The sequence below is a fragment of the Notothenia rossii genome (genome assembly GCF_949606895.1).
Source record: "Notothenia rossii genome assembly, chromosome: 9".
Lineage (NCBI taxonomy): Eukaryota > Metazoa > Chordata > Actinopteri > Perciformes > Nototheniidae > Notothenia > Notothenia rossii.
In genome coordinates this window covers 23,511,264-23,534,177 of record NC_136907.1, presented here as the reverse complement: position 1 = coordinate 23,534,177, position 22,914 = coordinate 23,511,264, and the positions used below count along the sequence as shown (strand labels likewise).

At 40.4% G+C, this 22,914-nt stretch overlaps 2 protein-coding genes across 5 annotated transcripts in view; both read right to left on the bottom strand.

Moving 5' to 3' along the window:
• lhfpl7 (LHFPL tetraspan subfamily member 7) overlaps nucleotides 1-5,718 on the bottom strand; it is a 116,166-nt gene extending 110,448 nt beyond the window's left edge. Inside the window, exons 1-2 of one of the 2 annotated variants that reach the window (XM_079651616.1) lie at nucleotides 5,255-5,718; nucleotides 4,139-4,596 (exon numbers count right to left, since the gene is read on the bottom strand). In XM_079651616.1, the coding sequence (XP_079507742.1) occupies nucleotides 4,139-4,492 (354 nt within the window). In that variant the 5' untranslated portion in view covers nucleotides 4,493-4,596; nucleotides 5,255-5,718. Of the gene's footprint in view, nucleotides 1-4,138; nucleotides 4,938-5,254 lie in introns of those variants that run through there. The other variant, XM_079651615.1, reaches the window with a different exon arrangement.
• A 957-nt stretch (nucleotides 5,719-6,675) lies between these two features.
• Nucleotides 6,676-22,506, bottom strand: akap10 (A kinase (PRKA) anchor protein 10). 3 transcript variants are annotated; one of them, XM_079648810.1, is made up of 15 exons: nucleotides 22,267-22,506; nucleotides 19,518-19,565; nucleotides 18,770-18,955; nucleotides 14,697-15,182; nucleotides 13,443-13,541; nucleotides 13,228-13,312; nucleotides 12,963-13,086; nucleotides 12,443-12,579; nucleotides 10,934-11,078; nucleotides 9,895-10,062; nucleotides 9,567-9,673; nucleotides 8,749-8,828; nucleotides 8,016-8,068; nucleotides 7,833-7,925; nucleotides 6,676-7,754 (listed from the first exon to the last, which is right to left on the bottom strand). In XM_079648810.1, the coding sequence occupies exons 1-15, from the start codon at nucleotides 22,286-22,288 to the stop codon at nucleotides 7,749-7,751; spliced, it is 1,839 nt and encodes a 612-aa protein (XP_079504936.1). In that variant the 5' UTR covers nucleotides 22,289-22,506; the 3' UTR covers nucleotides 6,676-7,748. The 3 variants fall into 3 exon arrangements, with proteins under 3 accessions (XP_079504936.1, XP_079504937.1, XP_079504935.1); XM_079648811.1 differs by having other exon boundaries at nucleotides 8,749-8,831; nucleotides 22,186-22,505; XM_079648809.1 differs by having other exon boundaries at nucleotides 8,749-8,831; nucleotides 22,267-22,505.
• Between the last annotated feature and the right edge of the window lie 408 nt (nucleotides 22,507-22,914).

The window sequence follows — 22,914 nt, the reverse complement described above, 5'->3', positions numbered from 1 at the left end:
TGAGTTATCTATCTACTTAAAACGAGTTCTGGCTCACTGAGTGGTGAAATGACATTTAGAGCAACTAGCAGGGTTTATGCACCAGTAAGTGTTCTTCATAGGTAGCTGGAAATTAGGCGTGGTGAAACATCTCCAGTAACGTCTATAATTTATCTTCCTGGCATGTGAAGAAGGTAACTTGGGACTAATGTTTAGTCTCTTGTGTCAGAGGATTTCAATGGCAGCCAGTCACTTCCTCTCTTTTTCCTCAGCATTGAAAAACTGCCATTTTCTCCAAAGACAGACAAAAGATGAGCAGGAACTCAGACACTTTCCAATCAATGTTCCTGGAGCTCGGCCACGACTCGTTTGGGCTTTAAGACGACCTTGACGTTCAGTGGGCATGCATGTGCCACCACAGAGCCAGCAAACACACACAGTAAATCACCTCCTGTTTACACACACACAGACACACTCTCTTGTGTCTGGGCTGTGGGCTTGTTAGCACAGAGGCCAAGCTAATCCAAATTCAGTGTTTAGCACTGTGAAGCAGCTGGAAGCACATAAGCTGTTAACAAGGTAAGGTGAAAATGGTTTCTGGCATTCTAACTTCCTCCTCTTTCACACTTTACCTAGCAGCAGCTCAGTGTGCACCCCTTCGACGCGAACCCACCACAGCACACACACTTTAACACTTTCACTCAATTGTGTTCATGCATGTAAACGCTCATGCGTGCCGTGCCAGAACACAAACATTTTAGCACACCACCGCTGCTCTACATCTGCTCTGATGGCAAATCAGACAACCAAGCAGAAACTAGAAGAAGTCATACAAGGAATTATTTATGGGTAAAACCAGTAGTAAGAGTGTTTGATAACTATACTGTTGTCGAAAGCTTGTCATGATCACCTGAAAAACATGAATGGGTCAGGGATTATGTCAAGTTACAATACAGATCAACTCGCAGTAACATCCAAGTTGTGAATCCGACTGTATCTGAAAAGTCAAACGAATATGGATGCTGCTTTAAGGTTTATGTAGTTCTTTTTTTGAGGGGCCACTTTTTAATGAAGCAGGTCTTTTCTGTTGCCAGTTAACACAACACCTTTGCAAAGACGGCAAATTGTTTTATTGTGGTCCTTCAGCTTGCTTCAGGTTTAAAATCAATATAATACCATACAGGGGATTCTTTTTCGCAATGTGCGCTTCCATGCATTCAACTAGTGCAGTGGTTCTCAAACTTTTTCTGTCAGGCCCCCCGTTTGGAGAAAAAAAAAAGTCGCGCCCCCCCAACACAAATAGTTAGGCTCAGTGGCAGCGTCAGAGATTTCTTTTGGGGGTGCTGTGGGGTAGCTTGACGATTGAAGATTTATTTTTAAATATTGAAGTGCTGTGGGGTAGCTTGACGATTGAAGATTTATTTTTAAATATTGAAGTTAAAAGCATCAATCTGGTGCACTTTGAGAGCAAAATGAAGAGATCTATGGATACATCTCTCAACACCCATATGAAACAGAACTGTAAACAGATTTACTTTTTCTTTATTGATATTTTACAAATCACCCTTTTAAACTTTATTCTTGTTTTAATGTCATATAGTATTTCATACCTGTTTTTCATTTATTCTCTTATTTTTTTATAATTATAATGATCATATAAACGTGTGCCTCAGAAATAATTGTTTACATTAATGGTGACCAAAACATTTGAGACCCACTGAGATAACACTCAGAGTCCTTTAGTTCACTGAGTCTCTCAGTCTGACAGGAGAGGACTCCTTCACTTTGTTGTTGAAAAAACTCCTTATATCCGTTAGCGTAGCTCAAGCTAACAACAACGATCTCCGGTACCGGTGCGCTCTCTCTCTCACACACAAAATGGCTCGTTTCACACAAACACAGAGCCGAGCTTTAATGAAACACAGAGACCTAGACGTAATAGTACTTTTTATTTTTTTGTATAGCCATTTTTCCTCCCGGTCTCTCTCGTCCCCCCTGGCATGCCTCTAGCGCCCCCCCACTTTGAGAACCACTGAACTAGTGTAACATGTGGGCAGTGTTCATTCTTAAGCCCCATGCGTGCAACACACACCAGGACTAATATAAAAAGGCAAAATGCTGGTGGATTGAAACTTTAACATACTACGAACACAAATGCACATAACAAGTAAAACTACACTGCAATCAACAAATCTTGAGGTTGCCGCATGAATGACACATGGGAATCTTTCCCATCTCTACTCTCCTTTCCATATAAAATAAACAGGGGAAAACCTGTTTGTTTGCCTCCCTCTTTTAATGGAAGCAGGGCATGCCAGTCTGGGGACGGCCAACACTGGACTGCAGCACGGACTGAGAAAAAGCTTTTGACAACCAAGCAACAACAGAGAAAGCCTGACATAAACTACAGCACAAGTAGGCCAGCCTCTCAGGGAGCCTCCTCCTTTCTTTCCTCCTCCTCCTTCTCCTTCTCCGTCCTCTGGCTCCCTTGCACAGCATCCACAGCACTACTATTCCACTCCACGGAGTTCAATATACAGTTGTCTTCTTCTACTAACACAACACAGAGTGGGACTAATGGCTGCTGAGGCGTGCTTGATGTGTGTGTATATATACATATATGTATATATACATATATACGATACTGCTGCAGGTTTGTGTTGAAAATGGAAGGCATCAGCAACACGACATGCACATCAGTGAGGAGTTAGTAATAAAGTGTCTCTGATGAAAACATAATGGCCCCTTCACCTTTATTAATGGAAGGATGGTGCGCCCACTGTAATGACACATGTAGCTGCGCAGGAAAGCAGCTCCATCACACTCACTAACAAACTGCAGGAGGAGCTCATAACTGGCCCCACTAATTGACAAATGGCTGAGTTTCTTTTACCAAATGAGCCTTATAGCGTGTTACTTTAGCTCAGCAAAAGGACGCGTTAATGTATGAATCATATAAAAGAGATCCCGATCTGTTCTGTGTTTGCTCACTGCTCTCTATCTGCAGTTTGCAACACCTGTGCTTTCCTGTGAGAAAAATCCCAGGCGTTGCATTCTTCCCCTTTTTGCAGGCACTTGCGCTACAGTCACACAAGCAGCAACTTATTAATATCTCGCTTTCAAATGCTAATTCCTCTTCATGCATAAATCATAACTCCAGAGGTGGCTGGTGTAGCTGCTTTAAAAAATGTTTTAAGTATGGGGGGTGCCAAACAGCCTGCATGTACAAACAAATAAACCACCACTTGCATGAAAAGTGAGCGTCCCAGTTAAGAGTCTCATAGCAAGGCCAACCTTGTTTGCTCTAATAATCCTGAAACTTCTTCAGTATCAGCAGAAATCTGGAAGAATTCGAACTTTTAAGTCAAGGGATGTCACACAGATCCAACAACCTCGCTATTTTTCCTGCAGGTGTTTGTTACTGGATATACCTGCACTGATGTTTAAAACCATAGGTAGGGAGAATGCAGCACGCTCCAATAGTCGCACATTGGCTAACCAAACTTCCTGCTGGTGATGGAGGAGTCCTGATGGGCGAGCAGCCTGCCAACCTACAGCCACTTTCCGCCGCTTTGTTGTGTGTTTGGCGTGCTGTGCTGCAGATGCTGCTCTGTATGATACAGCCGCAGGTCAATGAATCATTCTTTCTGCCTGCATCGTCACCAAATGTGTCCTCCAGAAAGTCGGTTTGGGAGGACAATCAGAGCCATTTTAAATAGTTGTTGCTTCATTGAGTTTCATACAGTTTGAGATGTATCATCTGAGGTCATGAAAACCTGGGGAAGTTACAGCAGCTTTGCCAAACAAAATCACCAAACAATAAAATGAACCTTTTGAGGATACATGGAATAAAAGTAATTTAAACTATTATAGGTTAAAAATGTATGGATAAATTACTCTTTATGGGTGCAAAAAAAACATATTTAAATGCATGTCATTTTCTTCATCAGGTCTGATTTTCTTGATTGGGTGCAGTAATTTAGGCGCGATTATGATTAAAAGGCTGGATTCTTTGCTCATATTTATTCATCTTGTGCTCATAAAGCCAACTACTCTTCTTTCCTGGTTCTTATAATGCCATGCCATCCCCACTTGATGGCCCACATGTTCTCATCCATCCACATGGGATGGACTTGTATGGGTGTGTTTGGTCGCCTACCTGCCAGGAGCTGGAGGGGATCTCTGCGAATTTGCCCAGTCCCCCGAAGGTGTAGCATCGGTACATGTGATCCAGAGACTCTGAGCAGTGCCACAGCAAGCCGAAGCTTACAGAGTCCTTGTTGTTGTGGTGGTGGAGGTGGTGGTTGTTCCTCAGCTGGTCCTTAACAATCCAGGCAGGGGATATGAAGCTGAAACTGCACACGGCGACCAGAGCGGAGGAGAGGAGCACCCAGAAACAGCCCACACAGCTGAACATGGTGGCAGCGTGGGGCAGAAAGCCCGGAGACAGACCCAGATCGATCCCGAACCCGGCTTCTTCTTCTTTCTTCTCCCGGCCCAGGAGCGAATGCATTTGGAGCTCACACCTTCAGGAGCAAGACTTCAACTTCAGCCGCTCACCACATCAGCAAATAAATCACTGGCACATCCGCAGTTTGTGTCCCCAGAACATCAGCCCTGGACAGACCAACCAGGAAGAAAACGTCCAAAACACATCAGCAGGAGTGATGGTGATCAATTATCATGAGTCAAGTCATCCACGCCTCCACTCAGCCTGGATAAATGCCCAAACCTTCCATACACACGCGCAAGAGGTTTGTCACACCCAAAAACTGGGTGCGCATTGGTCATATCAGTGCGGGTGGAGCAGCAGTTTTTAATTTATACCAACAAACACAACATGTCCCGCAGCAGGTGCCGCTGCTCTCCTCTGCTCCTGTTTGTGCACTCGCTCTGCCTCCGCACGGACAGCAGCGCACTTTGCGTTTCAGCAAGAGTGCGTCTGGTTCTGGACAACGTCAAGCTCACAACGGTTAAAATAAGTACTTCCGGATGGGTTTTTCAAAGTTAAGGCATGATAGGAGAAGCGCGGCAAGGAATTATGGCAGTGCTCTGAAAGTTTTCGCAGGAAAATAAGGAATATTTTTAAATAATTTGCACTAAAGAGCCACTACACTGATTTTACACGTCAATGTCAGTTTATTGTATGCTAAATAGGCTACATGCCAGGCTCAAGTTTCCCAAACTTCAGAAAAATGAATGTACCTATCCACATTTCCAAAGTAGCCTGACACCCCCAACTGCAGATACACAAAATATAACAACAAATACTTACCTTGCCTTTGCTCTTCTTCTTGCTCTGTGACTGTATATCCCAGAATTAAGTAGCCTTGAGCATCTTCTCAAGTTCTTGCTAGGTGCCGCCATGTTGTTTCAGACTCTTCTTTAGCTTTTAAAGCTTTTTTTGACTCACTCAGTAATGTCAATACTGGCGGGGACATTCGTCTTTCGACGTTAAAATGATATGTATTCTGTATTAAGCAAAGCTCTTGCATATCACTAGGTAGGTTATCACAGTTTGGGATTCACTTGTATATGAGGCTAATGTCCTCTCCTCTTTGGGTCCATAGTATTGAATGCAACAGTAAATGTTGATAGTATGGTTTATAGGAGGCCTCGCGCATGCTGGGAGATCACTGAGAGCACTTATGTAACAAAATGACTTTTATTCTGAAGGCAAAACCCCACTTTTCCGGTGTATTGCACATATTTTGTTTAACTTTGCAGACTGGGTGTCTGTCTGGTCGCGGCTACTTGTCCAAATGCACCTTGCACTTTGTTAATGCAAGTATCATTTGTACAGCTTTCACAAACAGCTAAGCACACCAATGTAATAAAAAAACTGTTAATATGTTTAAATGTACGTTTTTTATATTAATTAAATTGTTATCTCTGCATATCAAACACTTTTCAGCATCGACATGAATTAAAATGGTTCATTTTGAATTGTTGTCCATAGCTGCCTAATGTAACAGCAGCTACGCCAATCAGAGCTCAGAACAGAGAGTGTTAGTTTGTATGGTTTGTATAGAGGTGGGCGTTGGCTCGACACGTGCAGGTAGCCCAGTCTGGAAACCACATAAGCAGTAGGCCTATACACGGTGAAATAGTACAAGGCTATTTTGCTCACCGAGGTGTAAAATATGTATCAACAGCATTAGCATTGGGATAATTGTATCTTTAAAATAAACACTAGTATTAAATGAAAACAATTGGAGCCATGTTCAGAGCTGATATTACACTGCACAACTGTTATTACTACTTACAGAGGCGATTACAACAGTGAGAAAACAGTAATTCAACTATTTAAATGTGTTATACTTCACTGAAAATGAATTTTTTTCCCATTGGTTTCAACTGTACTGTACAATTTGTGGATGTCAATACCTGGACAAGAGAAAACAGATGAGCCTAATTGAAAAAGTACTTACTCTTTCTCATGTCCAAAACAATCTGCTGTGTCGTTCATGTTCATGTTTTTTGTTTATCCCTAACATAGTAATACAGTTAACATTGCCCCCTCCTGGTCAGAGGTGATAATAGTTCAACCTAGTCCTGTTGGCACCAGGCAGATTACCACATACTAATTATGTTAGTATTGTAAAAACAAGTAATAAATGTATCACAAAAACTACAACTGGCTAAAAATAGCAATAATATACCAACTCTGACATATGTAAAAAAATAAGACAGACACATTTTATAATATATGTATTTAAATCAAACACAATTTAAATATATTATAGATTAAGTACACATACATAAATGTCAGAAAACATTAGTGGTACATAGTACCAAGAGTCTTTTCTGGTTCTTTTCCACATCTTGGTAAGGGTCTAAATAAAAAATAAATGTTTTATTCACTGGGCACATTTTCCAGTTGAACAGTTCTGTCATCACTGATATTTGTGTCAGCGATGCATAAAAAAAAAAAAAAATTAGATCACCATAAAAAAGGGCTAACATTAATATATGGGGTAAACCAGAAATCTACATGTACATATATAGAACATTAAGGACATGGAGTTTGGAGGTTTCCAACACAACTGGAGCACTTAAGTCCATTAAGGGAATATTTCTTCTTCTTCTACGCTCTGTAAAAGGTGCCAGGAGTTTCATATAGGAGCTGAGCCGGTCCAAGGAACAAATCTACCCTCCTTCTGTTTCATTGTCACGTTTCCAAAAAAGTTCTACAGTACGCAAAAACAGCCGAGGTGGGACAGCTCACATGAGTGAACGGCAGACGACACTACTCCGACGGGCTGCGGGAAGCGTACGCAGAAAACTGTACAACACTGATTTTTCATCTGCTTAAGCCTTACGTGGCTAACCCTTACATTTCATCTAAAAACAAGGAATGCTTAAAAAAGGTGTGGGGAGGAGTGTCGTGAGGGCAAATTCAGTCTTTGTCACATCCTCCATAGGTCCGAGATAAGAGAGACATTATTTCCAGACAGTGTCAAGTGTGTGTGTTGTAGGTTTCCTTCCTTCAGGAGTGACTTCAGTCCAACGTATGAGCTTCACCTTTGGCGACCTCACGCGTACCTTCGTAGTATTATGGAGTTGGAAGATTGGTGCAAATATGTACTTCAACTTTATCATGATGCACCCAAGCTCACACATTCATACAGACACATTGGGGAGATGATAAAATGCCTTGTTCGTAATGAGATTAATGCAGTTCATTGTGGAGTGAGCCCTGCGTACAGTTTGTCACTGGTCTGGCCAATGTCTGCAGGGTGTGATGGTCCTTTGGTTCCTCAGCGGGGTCATAACTGCAGACAAAAAAGAGAAGAAGAAGTTATTACACACATCGCCGCAGAGGAGAGGGCTTACCGGTTGAGGATCCGTACCTTGGTGGACTTGCCGGGGCTGTCGTGACCTGACTGGTGGACGACGTCGTTGACGATCATCTTGGCGATCTGCCACGCCATCTCCTCCTGCGCCTTGATAGGGATGTCAAAGCACAAACTTTAGCTTTAAACTGCTTTTAAGTATATTTTTTTAAGTAACATTTTAGCATGTTGTTTCCTCACCTCGTCCGAGTTGCCTTGGACCCATTTCTTCATGGCTTGAGAAAAGATGGAACCTGAAGGAGAGCAGAGGGAAGGCTGAGTGAGGCTGTACATAAAGCACATACAAAACAGCATATTAACTGCACACACTGTAGCCTAATTTCACTTCCTCAAGGTGAGTTAAATATATTTGCGGCGTTATAATAGACTTAAAGTTTGGCATAGTCATTATGTAGCCCAAATATCTTGTACTCTATTTTAGACCAAGAGCGTACTATAATAAATACATGTTTGTTGCCTCATCTTAGGAGAAGTTGTAGCAGAGAACTGTTCTTGTATATTACGGAAAGGTTTGAAAGCATGTGGAAAATAGGATTATGGAGAAGATGATAATATTAAAGTATTTAATTTTACATTCTGTTCTATCTTGTTCTTTTTTATATGCCACATGTTTCTTATTTCTGTAACTTACTTGCACCGTTTATTTCATCACACTTTTATTAAGCCTTTTTATTTGTATGTGAAGCATATTATATGTTGCCTTGTTGGAGGAGCGGAGACTGGGAGATGTTCAGTGCCAACAACTCTGCTCACTATTGTGCATATAGCCTTTAAACCTTGATTCTTAAGATAAGGTTTATATTCATGGATGCACAGTAGATGTTTTACACTGCACTGACATCAAATATGAAAAACTAAGGGCCAAGATTCAAAGGAAATAATGAGACACAGAAGAAAGAGTGAGCTGTCATGCCTTTGGATTTCTTCACGTCCGGCTCTGGCTCGGCCTCCCTGATAAACTGACCCATCTCGTTCACCTTCCCGAATGTCATCCTTCTGAGAGAAGAGGAGAGGGATGAAGACAGACCAAACAGGCACAACTGCAACATTCTAAAATCACTGTGTGTGTTTGTATCAATCCAAATTCAATGAAGGGGAAATACATCCGACTGCAGTTGGGACTGGTCAGCTTTCTGTCCCCAGATTCAGAACTAAACATGGAGAAGCAGCGTTCAGTTCTTATGCTCCAAATATCTGGAACAAACTCCCAGAAATCTGCAGGTCCGCTGCAACTCTTACTACTGCCAAATCTAGACTGAAGACTTTTCTTTTTGCCTCAGCTTTTAGTTGAACTATTCTTATCTTAAACTGCACTGTAACTTTTATCCATGTATTTTTTCTTTTAATGTTTACTTTGTAACTTTGCTTTTTAATGACTGTTTTAAAATGACATTTTCTTAATGTCTTGTGTTGAAAGGTGCTATATAAATAAACTTGCCTTGCAGCTTTGCCTTTCAATACAATTATTTCCTTTAATTATTTTTTTGTGCCGGATTCTTTACAGAGTGCTCATAAAACACTTTGAGAGTGAGTCAATAAAAACAAAACAGTTACAAGCATTAAAGCCAAACGGCAATGTGGGCAATCAATAGAACATAAGAATATGGGAGAACAATGGAACTTGGGGTAAATGACCGATAGCTAAATTGGAGAACAGCAAATATCTGAAGAGTTCATTTAAAGAGATGATGTTAAACACAGATTTAGCCCTCTGGTGCATTACACACTCACCCAGCGTACGGCCTCTGGTACAAGGACTCGGGGTCCAGGCTGGCGACGTCCACCGTGATCGCCTCGTCGAAGTTTTTCAGGATCTTGATCGCTGCCCTTTTGGCCCCCTGTTGCAGCGTGAAGAAAACATGAAGTGAATGTTTGGCAGCGTAACTTGCAACGTTGTTTTTCTAAGAAGATATCTAAACATCTGGAATACACTCAGCCCTTTTGGCATTTACAACAAAATGTCTTCATTGTTAGCGTAATGAGGCGGAACAGGAGTAAATGTCAGGAGGAACATCCCCACAAGGGAGGACGAAGAGGGGGGGGTTAACGTTGGGGTCACCTGAGTCTGAGAGCCCTCGCTGGCATTTGAACTTGAACGCTCGTTGTCCGCGGGCCCGCCCTGACCCGGAGTGTTGACATTCACAAACTCGTCCGCCCGCACCGAGTTGATGAGGTCACTCAGGTATTTGTAGTAAAGGTTGCTAGACAGGAAGCCTGGCATGTAGACCTGAACAAACGCAACACAACGGTGACTCTGTTAGCCAATAATGAGCTGCGTGATGTATTTCTGTGCACAAGTTACAAAGGTCTGTTTCTGACCTTTACATGCCGACAACAGTGTTCAGATTTCATTTCATTAACTTAAGGCAAGTGCATTTGTCATCGGTGTAATAGGACAATTTGTCAGTGACTTACAACACAAAACCTTTAGGAGGATCCTATTAAATTACAGAAAACAGCTCAAGCAGAAGATTTTATAATTATGCAGCTAAAAGTTTTAAAGGCCAATGTACATGAATTGAACTTTTCTGTACAACGGTAAAATGTGTTAAAAATCCGCTTATAGCACTGTTTAATAGCAGTTATAAGCTCTTATAATTACCAGTATTAACACCAGTGCATTTGTATTAGTGAGGAATCTGTGTTTTTCATTCATTTCATACTTCACAATAGTTGTGTATATGATATGACAATAAACCTTTGAATCTGCTTTTTACCTTTTTATTTGAATTATTCACTCATGTTGATCAAAGGAAAAGATACAGATTCAAAGCTTTAAAACGTTTTGTTCTGATTCTAGTGAGTAATACCCAACTTTGAAGATAATTGTAAAAGTGCATTATTGTAAGTTTATAATGTGATTTAACAATGGGAATTATGAAACACTATGATCCTTTTAAAGACAGGTTAGAGAGTGACCAGCAATTATGATAATACTTGACCATTCAAACTTTATAATGTGTGTGATTATTGTTTGAAGCATTATGAACTGCTTAGTACTATACTTGTTAAGTGCTATAAGCATAATATAACGCATTATAAGTATGCGTTTCTAGGGTGCTTTATTGTACATTCTTGAATGTTTCCTATTTCCGTACCTTCTCCATGGTTGTCCAGGCCTGTCTGAGTGGAGTGGTGAAACAGTCGGGGAGCGGCCCCCCCTCTCGGCAGATATTCGACTCGATCTCCATCCGCACAGAGTCGCCAAAGCCCAGAGGGTTAGTGGCCTGGAGTGAGAAATACCTGAAGAGGAAATAGAGCAATACAAGACGGAGTTCAGGTGAGGTCATCTCAATTAGGATTCAAATTAATACCAAAAATGCAATAGACTTCAAAATAAACCTCCCTTAAACCTAAATCAAGAACTGTATTGAGGAAATTGCATTTTTTTTTAAAGCTGCAATGCCTCTGGCAAGCAGGACTTTGGCATTTATTTAATATGATCTAAATATGAAATATTGCAAAAATTATCTGCTGCTAATATAGACTAGTGACTGGGCTTTCTCCTTCACTGTTCTTAACTGCACAAAGCTTACAGAAAAAGAAACACCTTGAAATATTTCTCAATAAAAAATCCTCCAACATCAGACGACTGGTCAACGGTCAAAGTGACAATAGGCAAGTCTTTGGCTTTAACTTAACATAACAAACTAAATGTTGATTGCACAATGTAATGGATTTTTGGAAAATGTCACCATCGTTTTAATGATTGGTTCACTATAAACCAGGTGTCTTTGCCACAGCGGTGCCAAAAAGAATACCACTTGGGGGGAGAAGTTGTCTTTAAAATATGATCCATGTCGGAAATACTGTAAAAGAGATTGAGATGTAACCGAATACATATATCAGTTATAATCCCCTTTTCCTGTTTAAGTTCTAGATTGTACATGTCAACCCATTAGTTTCTTTCCCAAAGATAAACAGAAATGTGAATGTCAGGCTACACATGCACAGCATTGAGTGCAGCTGTCTGATATGATTATTATCATGGCAGCTAATTAACAGTGTGTGGATTCTTTTTACTATATAAGACAACAGAGGGTGAAAGTGCAAAATAATCAATACTGTCAGGAAACCGGCCAGTAATACATTCATATTTTCTAAAATGCAGCTATAATCATGACTATGTATTTACTGTGGTAATATACCCTCTGGTTCTAAAACATAGCGAGACTGGAACAGTAGAAGAGATTTGATTCAACTATAAATATATAAATTCCTCTTAATTTCTTATCACTTTAATTTATAACTGTTTTGTCCATGTCGTGATCCTGTAGGGACAAAGTTTCCATCTCAGGTTTCAACAATCAAACCAGATAAAAGAAATATGACTTCTATCTTCTCTTTTGTCCTAAAATCCAACCAGTGCCTGAAGTTGCTTTCAAAACAAAGCTAAAACAACTAACCCAATAAACAAAAAATATAACAATAAATAATTATCAAATACAAATAAAAAAACTGTGAGAAAAATAAACGTCTAACTATTAAATATTACAAATCAACGATAAGCTGCAACGTTGACAATCCCTTAAAATGATCTTCCTGGCTTTTAGTCACAAATAGCTTTTGAAAGGACAGGACTCTTAAGAGGCTGAGTGGAGACCTACTTGTCGTAGAGGATCATGGCGTCATTCTGAGCCTCCTGGCCGTCATACTGGCCCTTTTTAGCTGCTAGCTGGTTCTGGAAGTTGTCCGCTGCTAGCCAGAACTGCATTACATTCATCGCCTCCTCCTTTTCCATGTACTGCGGGGAGGAAGAGACCAACACACCTCAACTGAAAGTCACTGTGTTTCAGGGTTTACTGTGAGTCCTGTGTATACGCTGACACAGCAAATAAATCTTTGCTCCGACAACGTTAGGGAGTGCTGGGGTTAATTGTCACTTTATCATAGCAATAGTTTGAGAAATATCTCTACTGAGTCCTCACTTTATTGCTGCTGTGACAATAGAAATTCCCTATAACATACGTAAATAAACAGAAAGTGTTTTTGGGGTAGTGGCAAGAGAGGACAAGTGTTTACAGTAATGAGGAGGGGACATGAGGCACAGTTTGTGTACAAAAACAAACATAAATGGCACCGTCCGTACTGGAGTGAAAAAGGTGTTTAACAAATGGGCCCACTCACCTCAGAGAAGTAGAAGAGAGCTGACTCACAGAACAAGATGTCAGCCAGGAACACGGAGCCACTCGTCAACACTTCGATCTGGTATTTACAGAAATGATGGCTCCGCAGGAAATCACTAAAGTGCCTGGATAAGAAAGAGCAGGTGGGAAATGAATGCAGGGGAAAATGACAAATGACTAGTTGCACTTTAGCTCTACTGTGGAAACATGTCGACAGGGAAACCTCGTTCCATTAACTCCTCCGGAAAATAAATGGACACACTCACTGTTGCTCCAAGATGATGAAGACTACCGATTGTGCAACGACAAAGCTGTTTGGGTCCACCATGCCATCCTCTCCACATATCTTAGCTACACAGAGCAGACAGGGATATTATTCAAGATGGATGTATTACAGTTTTTGTGACTGAAACCAAAGCACGTCAAATCGGCTCTCATATTTAAAAAAAAAAAAAGTGAGTTCCTAACGTGTGTTTCTTACCCACGATATCATTTCTGATTGGTTCTGTGATAGGGATGGGCCTCACAGCATCTGGAGAGATGTACCTGGTGAAGATGGTGACTGCTTCCTTCTCTATACCTGCGGAAGACAAAGACAAATAGCTTAAAAAAACAAAAACGGTTGCAACATGCACAGGAAGGTTTTTTTTGTCATCACAGAGAGGGAATGTCATGCTAAAAATACTTTCTTCTTGGGATAGCTAACTATGTCCAACACATACTGGTAAAGCCTCTGAATTTAAGAATGTATTTTTACATTAAAAAGTGTACTGTGGAATTTGTCCATCTTCTTTTCATTGAAATCCCTTTAGGAAGGGATCTATTTGTGGCCTGTGGTTCCTTTGATAGCTTGGACAATGTACATATGGTTTATATTTAAAAAATGACTTTGACTAGAATTAAAGTCTTGTGTTCGTATGCTTTTGCACACAAGTCAAGTTGCCTTTTACAACGTCTGTCCAAAATGTCATCACTTCATTATTTTATCCTTTGGGACATTTTAATTGTCATAATTATTATATTGATTTTTATTTGTTTTGTAAAGCCACTGTGACTTCAAGTTTTTTGACCAAAAAAATCGAATCAGAGTGTAAAATGGCTTTTTTAAATCGTCAAATTTTTAAATTGTATTTTTCAGTTGTATCCTGACAAAGCATTGGACAGTGGTTATTTTATCTGACCAAATAATTTCAGGTGACTCTTGAGCACAAATGTTTCTCTCCACCATCCTTAGGTAATAGCCAGGTTTCATTCATTTTGAACCCAAATATCCTTGTCTTATGATATTAGGAGTTAGGTGTACAGATAAACAGGTGGTAATATCCACTACAATACCTAAGAACCGTTCAGAATAGTTGATTGATTTCATTTATTATTGACAAATTAGATTCATGACATATGCATTAACAAAGATGCAAAGCGTCTTTATTTTGTGAAGAAGAGACTGCAATGGGATGGCCAGGAAAAAGGGTGCCAGTCAAACACCAAACAGTGGAAACAAATAATATAAATATGGCCTTTATGTTAGTTTTAAGTCATTTTGTGAATTTAGCAAAAATCTAACGTTTAAATCTGCCACTATTTTTCAACTCTTCAGTAAAAGTGGATCACATTGAAGTTGCATGCTTTATGTAGATTAGGTTTTTCTGTTTCCGCTGCATTATATCACTGAGTATGAAAAAACATATATAAAACACAAATATAAAAGAGAAGGGGTTGTTTGAAGTTGACTCACTTTTCATGAGTTCAGAGAGGTCTTGCAGCGTGCTGTTGGGCTGCAGCTTGCAGGGAGTCCCAGTCCTGGAGGGGGTCTGTCTGCTGGGGGTTTCCGCTCGAGGGGTGCCGGGCCTCAGGACACTTTCTGTGATGGAGGAGTCCCGCCGCTCCGTGTGCACCGCCAGGCCTTCATTGCTACTTTCCCTGCTGAGAACATCGGCCGTGTGTAGGCCGAGCTGCGGGAGGTCCGGTCTGCCCGGCGAGGCGGGAACGGGCTCCGCCAGAGAGCTTTGTTTGACAGAGTTCAGGCTGTGCGCTCGCACGCGCGACCAGCTGGTGGCCCGGAAAGTCTCCGATTCCAACCAGAAACGAACAAGGTGGTCGGCGCCCCGGTGTTCCATGAAGTGCACGTAGTGAGGGATGGCCACGCCGTCCCGCAGGACGTGCTCCACTGTCTTAGACAGCCGGGAGCGGTCCTCCTGCTGATAGTTCACACTGGAGTGTCCTGGAACATGCAAATATACACACAGTTAAGTTATCAATTTATAACTTCAGGCTTCAATTACGGCTTGACAGCAAATGGATATGTTGACATTTGGATAGATGTTATATTATATCAATCTTAAATGGCATACGTTTATTTGCCTACTTTTAAAGACAGCATTTTAGTTGCATTACATAACAAGAGAGTTTTTTCTTTCAAATGTCTAGGCCTGTTCTTTTATATGCCTTTACTTAGTTATTCATTACATTCCCATCACTGATGATTATTTATCTTCAATCTCTTTGTGTTAATATTGTGTTATAGCAGCAGAAGTAAACATCACAATATAAATGTTATATTGATTTTAGTTTTTTTGTCAAAAAATTCTGATATACAGACTTTGACTTAGAGAAATTAAAACAATTGAATAGATATAAAAAAAACATAAATCAATTCAAGTTTTTTAAAGAAAGTCAGAACATAAGAAATGTCATCACCCCAATGCAATTTATGATTTAACTCAATTAAAAAAAGGTGTTATATTAGTGGGGATTTGTATTTGTAAGGCTAAGATCATATACACTTTTTAGTAAAAATGCACATGTCAAAAGATGTATACTGCCTTCAAGTATTCCACTTCAATAAGAGCAGCAAACATTCTATTATTTACAGGCTTCAACTTTCATAATAGAGTTGAGTTGCAACATGAAGTGAAAAATAAAAAGTGGATTCAGCTCTATTAGTTCTCCTGAACATTTGGTCCAGACTGTTGGAACGTGCGCTGAATTTAAACTCCTAGATATTTATTTTTGAAGTCTTGTGAATTTCTGACTGTGTCTCTAGAGGTGGCTTTGGACTATGCAATTTCACAGATGATTTCACCCAGACAAACTTTTCAGAGTCAACATCAAACAGTCATTATTGAGTATCTGAAGAGGTCAGCAATAACTCTGGTTGCCATAGCACCGAACTCCTGTATGGATGTCATATGATTTCAGCGTACTCTGCCTTTAACAGAGAATACCTGTTGAAGATACACCACCTGCGTTAGGAATAAGAGCACATCTGCTGTCTGAAGCCTGGGCTCAGGATTTGTGGTGTTATGTTTGCTGCTCTTTTAAAAAAATATGTGTGCGTCACCCACTGTAAACCTCCCTCGCATTCCTTAAGATCACACAGGGACGCCACATCATCACAAAGCGCCTGCCTCATTTGAATATCTTTGAAAAGTCAGGCACTGATTTTACAATGCCCCCTCACATGTGCTACAGCTGCGTGATACTCAACAGCCGTTACAGGACCCCAGGAAGAATAGCCAATGCTCATGCTAGTGCTAATGGGGATCCTAATAAAGACATAAAGACATACAGGAGAGCAGGGAAATCACATGATCACGTTTGGTTTACACTGTCACTGCACTGTTAAGATGAATGATTAACTCCCACTAATTCCACTAAATACAAGTCTCACTTTAGGTTGAACTGCCATGAAGTGCATTTCTGAGGAGTTAGTTTGAGGGAAATGAATTACACACAATGCATAGCTTTGTGACGTAGAACATGGGGTTACAACGGGAAACCCAGAGTGTTAAACTAAAAGAAAGAAAGGTAAACAAAGAATGTGACGCAGAGCTCAGCCTGTGGAAGGAGATGTATACAACACTAAGGGTGTATGTTGGTATAGGCTGTTTCACACGCCGAGTTATTCCATCCATCACTTTAATTTTGCTTTATGATGATGTTTGGAAAATATTGGGTAAAGTGATTATTTGAAAATAACCTCTACTCCATTCTGTAACTCAAGAGCCTGGATGGCGTTTTAATAAGGCAGTAATCAAAAATAAAAACACACTATTGAACAAAACATGCGTTGCCTTTGTTTGTAATGTGATACGTCACCGCAAAGCGCCCTATCCTTATTCATACTATTACAAACCCTTGCTGTTACTCACAGTCAACCATAATAAGTGTGTGACCTCAGTTAAGCCCCTTAGTGTTCAGGGCTTCAGGCCTTAGGGGGATGTCGGGGCGGGGGTTGAAACATTTTTCTTCTTAGTGAAATGACCCGGAAGTATCTTAGTGGCAGCCATGATAACACCTGTTTGAATTATCTCAATGTTAATGAAAGGTGTTTTGATTCTTGCTTTCTTATCTCCTTTAGCATAGGGATCATCCTTTACCAAAGGACAGGAGATAATGCTGTTCCTGGAATTCCTTTTAAAGAGTATATAACACCCGACATCACTGTTTAATGAAACTCTATGAATAAACTGAGAACATCCTTCCTAAGAGGTGTGAATGTGCTCTTTCCTTACCTGAATTGTACAGCATTGAGATTGTCACTGTTGCCCACTCATAAACACTAAAGTCAAGACTGCTGTCGTCTAAATGGAATTAGAATCAATCACATCTTTCCTTGGCCTTATGACGTTTCAATCGAGGTCAAGGAGACAAAAGACAAAGGATGTGATTTGTTTAACTATTCAAATCGCAGCCTGGGATTGGGCCGAACCCACTTTGCCTTTGAAATGCACCCTCACCTTCTTCCTCTTTCTTTCTCTTGCCCGGTGAGTTCGGTTGTCATTCTGCTGTCCGGGCTGCGGCACAGGTTCCTCCACCTCTCTGACTCACCCCTGCTATTCTCTGGGCAACTTGCTCGGGCAGTTCCTGTCATTCCACAGGTCCTGCCACACTAAATATTCACCACCTTGAATCATTGCATCTGACGTAAGCAGAATCTAATTTTAGAGCACTTTGGATAAAAGGGAGGAGCTGTGTTCTTACTACATGACCTCGAGAGAGGAGGCCTTACAGGCTGTGGAGTGCTCATCACATTGGGAGCATGAAGTTGTGAAAGTGCTTCACACAAGATTATTGAAGGAGTGTTTGCCACTTGCACAAGACTGTTAAAGCCATTTTAGTGATGCAAGAGACGACTCAGGTATGCTATAGTAACAGCACATTCATATGAGGAACCCATTTGTTCCTTTAAGGAAGCTTATGAAGCTAACGTTGCCATGTTTATAGCTCTTTAGATTGGTTTCATTATGATCATTTCTATATTATAGGGAGTTTGTATACATTGTTTTTGTGTTCTTATGTTGAGATTTTATTATTTGGCAGAAATTCAAACACTTTTAGATTTGTCCTTCTGAAATATTTGTTTCCAGTAAATCTGACATGACTCAATTAATCAGTCAATTGTCAGAAATAAACTAGCTTATAATTAATGAGTCTTTCTGTTACATTTCAAACAAAAAAAGGCACAACTTCTCAGATGTTTGCATTTTAAATGTAAGGATTCCCTGCTTGACTTTGTGTTATATGACAGTAGTAGATAGTGGTATTTGTTGGTAGGAGATAACAATGGATGTAATGGTTTCTTTGTTCTCTGGAAATTATAAAGGTAATTTTCTAATATTTAAAAAAAATGTTATACACTAATTGAGAAAATCATAGACGGATAAATGATTAAGGAAATAATTGTTGTTTCCAGCTCTACTCCTTTTATTGTTGTTTTCCTCTGTGTGATATAATAGACCTACATTGTTTTGGGCCCTCATCTGTTATCACTTCAACACAAAACACAGGACGAGTAAGGCTCAGTACCAAGATCTCCAAAGTGAGCGGCCTCCATGTGGCTCGGCTGTTTCTTGAGGATGGCGGTGCGCCCCCGGGCGAAGGAGTCCATGTTGGCGGAGATGGCGTTGATGGCCACATGGCTGGGTCCCGCGGGCTCCTGGGTGGCATGGTGGTTCCTCAGTCCTTGTGATGGTGACTGAGGGCTGGGTGGAGCTGTGAGGGAGCATGGGAGACAGAAATTAGGCATCAAGCAAAATAGAAAGAAGAAAAAGAGTCAGAGTGATGTGGATGAAAATATATTGTTAGTGAATGTTTTTCAAAGCGCTCACAGTAAGAGTATAGAGGCCTTGAGGTGGGATGTGAGACAGAGTGCTCAGTGTTTGTTTGACTGTGAGCTGTATGTGTTTCACTTAATAGCTTCACGTAGAAAGGTTGTCCTTGTGACAATAAGGGCCAGCAATAGTGAAAGATAGCAAATCAGATCAAACAAAAAGCCATTTAAAACAGTTGAGAACACTTGTAGAAATGTTAATTTTGTCCACTAATGCATCACAAATAACCAGTTGATAATAAAAACTATTGTCTGTATTCTTGTCATGAATAAAAAAAAAAAAATTCTCCTGCTTTTTTTCCAGTGAAAACAACTGCTTTCAGATCCAAGGAATAAGCTAATGCAAGTTTTGTCTATAAATAAAGAGTAATAAAAAATGTAAATGTTAACTTCACAACATGCTTTCACACTTTCATATCTTCACTGAGGAGACGATGAACTCACCTTTATTTACTTTAGCATCTGTCACTCTCTCAGGTTCTTTGCTTTTGGCTGTGGGAGAGAAAGGTGAGAACGGGGGTTAGAATCAGAAGCATTTTCATTCACAATACAGGGCGTGACCAGCGAGAAGCCATTCATAAGGACAGGCGAGGTAAAAGGGATGGTGCCGTGTGGTGTCGCAGCGGGAAAAGACTGGAACTCACTATCTAGTTACGTAATAACCTAGTGAGGAAATGGATACGCTAGAAAAACACACAGATCATTCGCTGCAGACCTGCGTCCCTGCTGCTGACGGATGAGGAAAAAAAGGGAAGCTGTGTTCCGATATGTGAAAGCCCTCTCAGTCCTCATTATATAGTAAGCAGCACTGAGAGGGCTTTCATACTAAGTCTTTTTAAGATTTGTGACCTTGGCGATGAGCTCTGGTGGGTCCTTTAAACTGCTTTAAAGTCGAGGGGAGTTGACAGTCTGACAGCTTTCCTCCAAAGCACTAAAAGAGGTTATTATTTCAAATAATTTATACACAGCATTATAAATCACAAGCATAATGGACAACTATTCAATACTCGATTATTTGGTACCAGTCCAAAACTCTTTGGCCAACTGTCGAATAAAAACTGAAATATGTAGAACAAATGCAGAGTGGCAGACGTGGTGGCAACCAAGATTAGAGTGACGCAACATTCATATCTTCAGATTAGGCTGTTGCAGCAAAGGGCGGTCAGGATAGGTATCATTTCAAGTACTGACATTACAAAATGGACTGGGAACAAGAGTGGGTAGGCTCTGATGGGCTGTCTGTCAGAGCGTGACCCTTTAAAAGTCTAAGCTCCAACAACATCCTCTGGGCAGAAGGGAAACATGGTTCAAATAATAAAGCATGTCTTTGGAATTAATACATATTCATTGAACCACATGGATGTGCTGTAATGAATGTATAATAAAATAAAAGATTTGCAATATCAGCACCCACGTACGTGCACGCATCCATGCGTTCAGCATTCATACATACACAAAGCATCACAAACACTTGACCTCTATGAAAAATGTCAGAAAACTGTGTGCGCCTGAAGATGGAGAAATGTTTGTGGACTGGACAAACTAAAGAGCTGCTGTAAAATATAAATCAGAATCTCTTACTACCTGTGCTGCAGCAAGTCTTTCCACCCTCTGTCTGAAACCAAAGCCCAGTCTGCTCTGATTGGTTAGCTGGCAGGCTCTGTTGTGATTGGTCAAGTGTTACATAGTGTTGTCATTATGCTACGGAAGTAAACAACCAGTCCAATTTAGGCGTTTCAGGCAGGGGTGGGGGAGAGAAACTGGGATTATAGCCTTTACTAATACTATAATACCAAATCATAATAAATAAACAAAGTCCAACAACCAAAATATATACATTTCAACTAATGTATTGTTTCAGGCAGCTAGTTATTATTTAACAGCACTATAATTGCTTTGCCAAACTTCAGCTCATTACAAAACGTTGTCTGCACATTTCAACTATGTGCCTATACCAGGTATCCGACTTCCTTCCTGTCAGTCATGAGTATCATCCAGGTTCACAGCATTGTAAGTGCACCCTCTCTCTTTTTTGTGTGACCTGCTGTGTCAGCTGCTTTGACCGCTGTAGCCTTTCAGGAAAAAAAATTCTACTCTCCCTCTAAAAGATGAACAACTTTTGAAGAGTTATAACAATGAAGCTACTGTGAATAGTTCTAATAATAAACACAAAGATACTCCAGTAAACATCTGTTTTACAATCACTGCTTTGTTATTCTGCCCCTTCACATCTATTTGCTTTCTTCTAATCAATGAGATGATTCATAAAATGTAGGGCTTGTTCTTTAAAAACACTTTGTAGGAAATGTATTAGCTACACAATTTTAAACTGCTGAGGTCTGCTACTACTATTAAATGTCTCGAATAAATAAAAGATGCACCTGCACTACAGTCTTCCAAATGAAGCGAAACCAATTTCTATCAAACAGTTTAGAAAAAACATGGCATATTACAACGTGTATGAAGAGCCTGTACATGAAAGCTGAGCTATTAGACTATATTATCATTATTTTACTTGGTGGTAGCCAGCAAAAATGCTTCATCATGCTTTGGTTTATAACTAAAACTGCAGGTTCAATTCAATCAGTTCCTTCTACTTAACGTTGAAGGATGCTGAGCAATGTTACCAACGTTAGCTACATCCATTTTGGTCAAACTTTTCTCAATGAAGACTACACACATTTTCTTTATAATAACCTAACAACTCTAATTCAGTTACAACGGACATTTAATCGTTTTTTTCATACTTATGTCTGGTTAAACCTGTATGGAAATGTATTGATAAAGCTAGCTAGCTGCCATAGCAAAGTTCGACACTTATCAATTGATGGCTATCACAGATATTGGTGTTCGTTAAAGTTCATAACATTTAGAAGCACTATTTTATGCAAACACTGTCATGGTAATGTGTCTAATTGAAATAACATACAGTTGACAGCTCTTTAGGGTGGATGTATTTCCTCCCTGGCTAACACTAGGGCAAGCAGAATAGAGGCCACCGCTAAGCTAACCATGTCACTGCAGTGAGCAGCGGCGCGGCTCAACACACACCGCTGTGTCCGCGGAGGATTTACTGTTGGCCGCAGTCTCGACTACACTAGTGCCATGTTACCGGGACTACGGTCTCCTCAGCCGGACTCTCTTTGCTGCGAGACAGCGTAGACGTTGAAGCCTTCAGAGGGAGCTTCCTCACCTTTCCTCTTGAAAAACGACATGACGGGTTTCACACTCTGGACGTTTCCTCAGCTCACTGACACCGTCCCGTGAGTTCGCGGGTCCCTTCATTCAAATGCATCTGTTCTTTACACTCCTGACGGGAAAACGGGTTATTATCGCAGCCCCGGTGAGTGCTGTCAAATTACAATTTTCGCCAAATCCAAATCCAGCACAGCGGCCATATTGTCAATAAACGTCTTACTTCCGGGCTGGTGCGGCAGCAGCATTGTGGGAAATGATGTGTTACCTGCTCTGGCCAGGAGAGGGCGCTGTTTCAACGCTAGAGAAACACAGCCTTATTTAGAAAATGAATTAATAATTGTTATTATTACGTATTAAGGTCTCTACCATTTATTTGATCATGCAAAGTAAACATTTTTAATAAACCCCCAGTCAATGCTTATCTGTAGTGTCTCTCCTTATTTAAATATTTAATTTATTTTTTAAATGATTATTAATCTGTTACTATTCTTTATTTAATTTGTAATTTATTTAGAATTTTTGTCTGTGCATGTGTTAATCTCATGCTGTTGCTTAATTGTGTGTCCCAGGCAATTTTCCATACCCATGATACAATGGTCACCGTTTTCACTACAACAATGACTCAATGTAATATTGCTGCTGC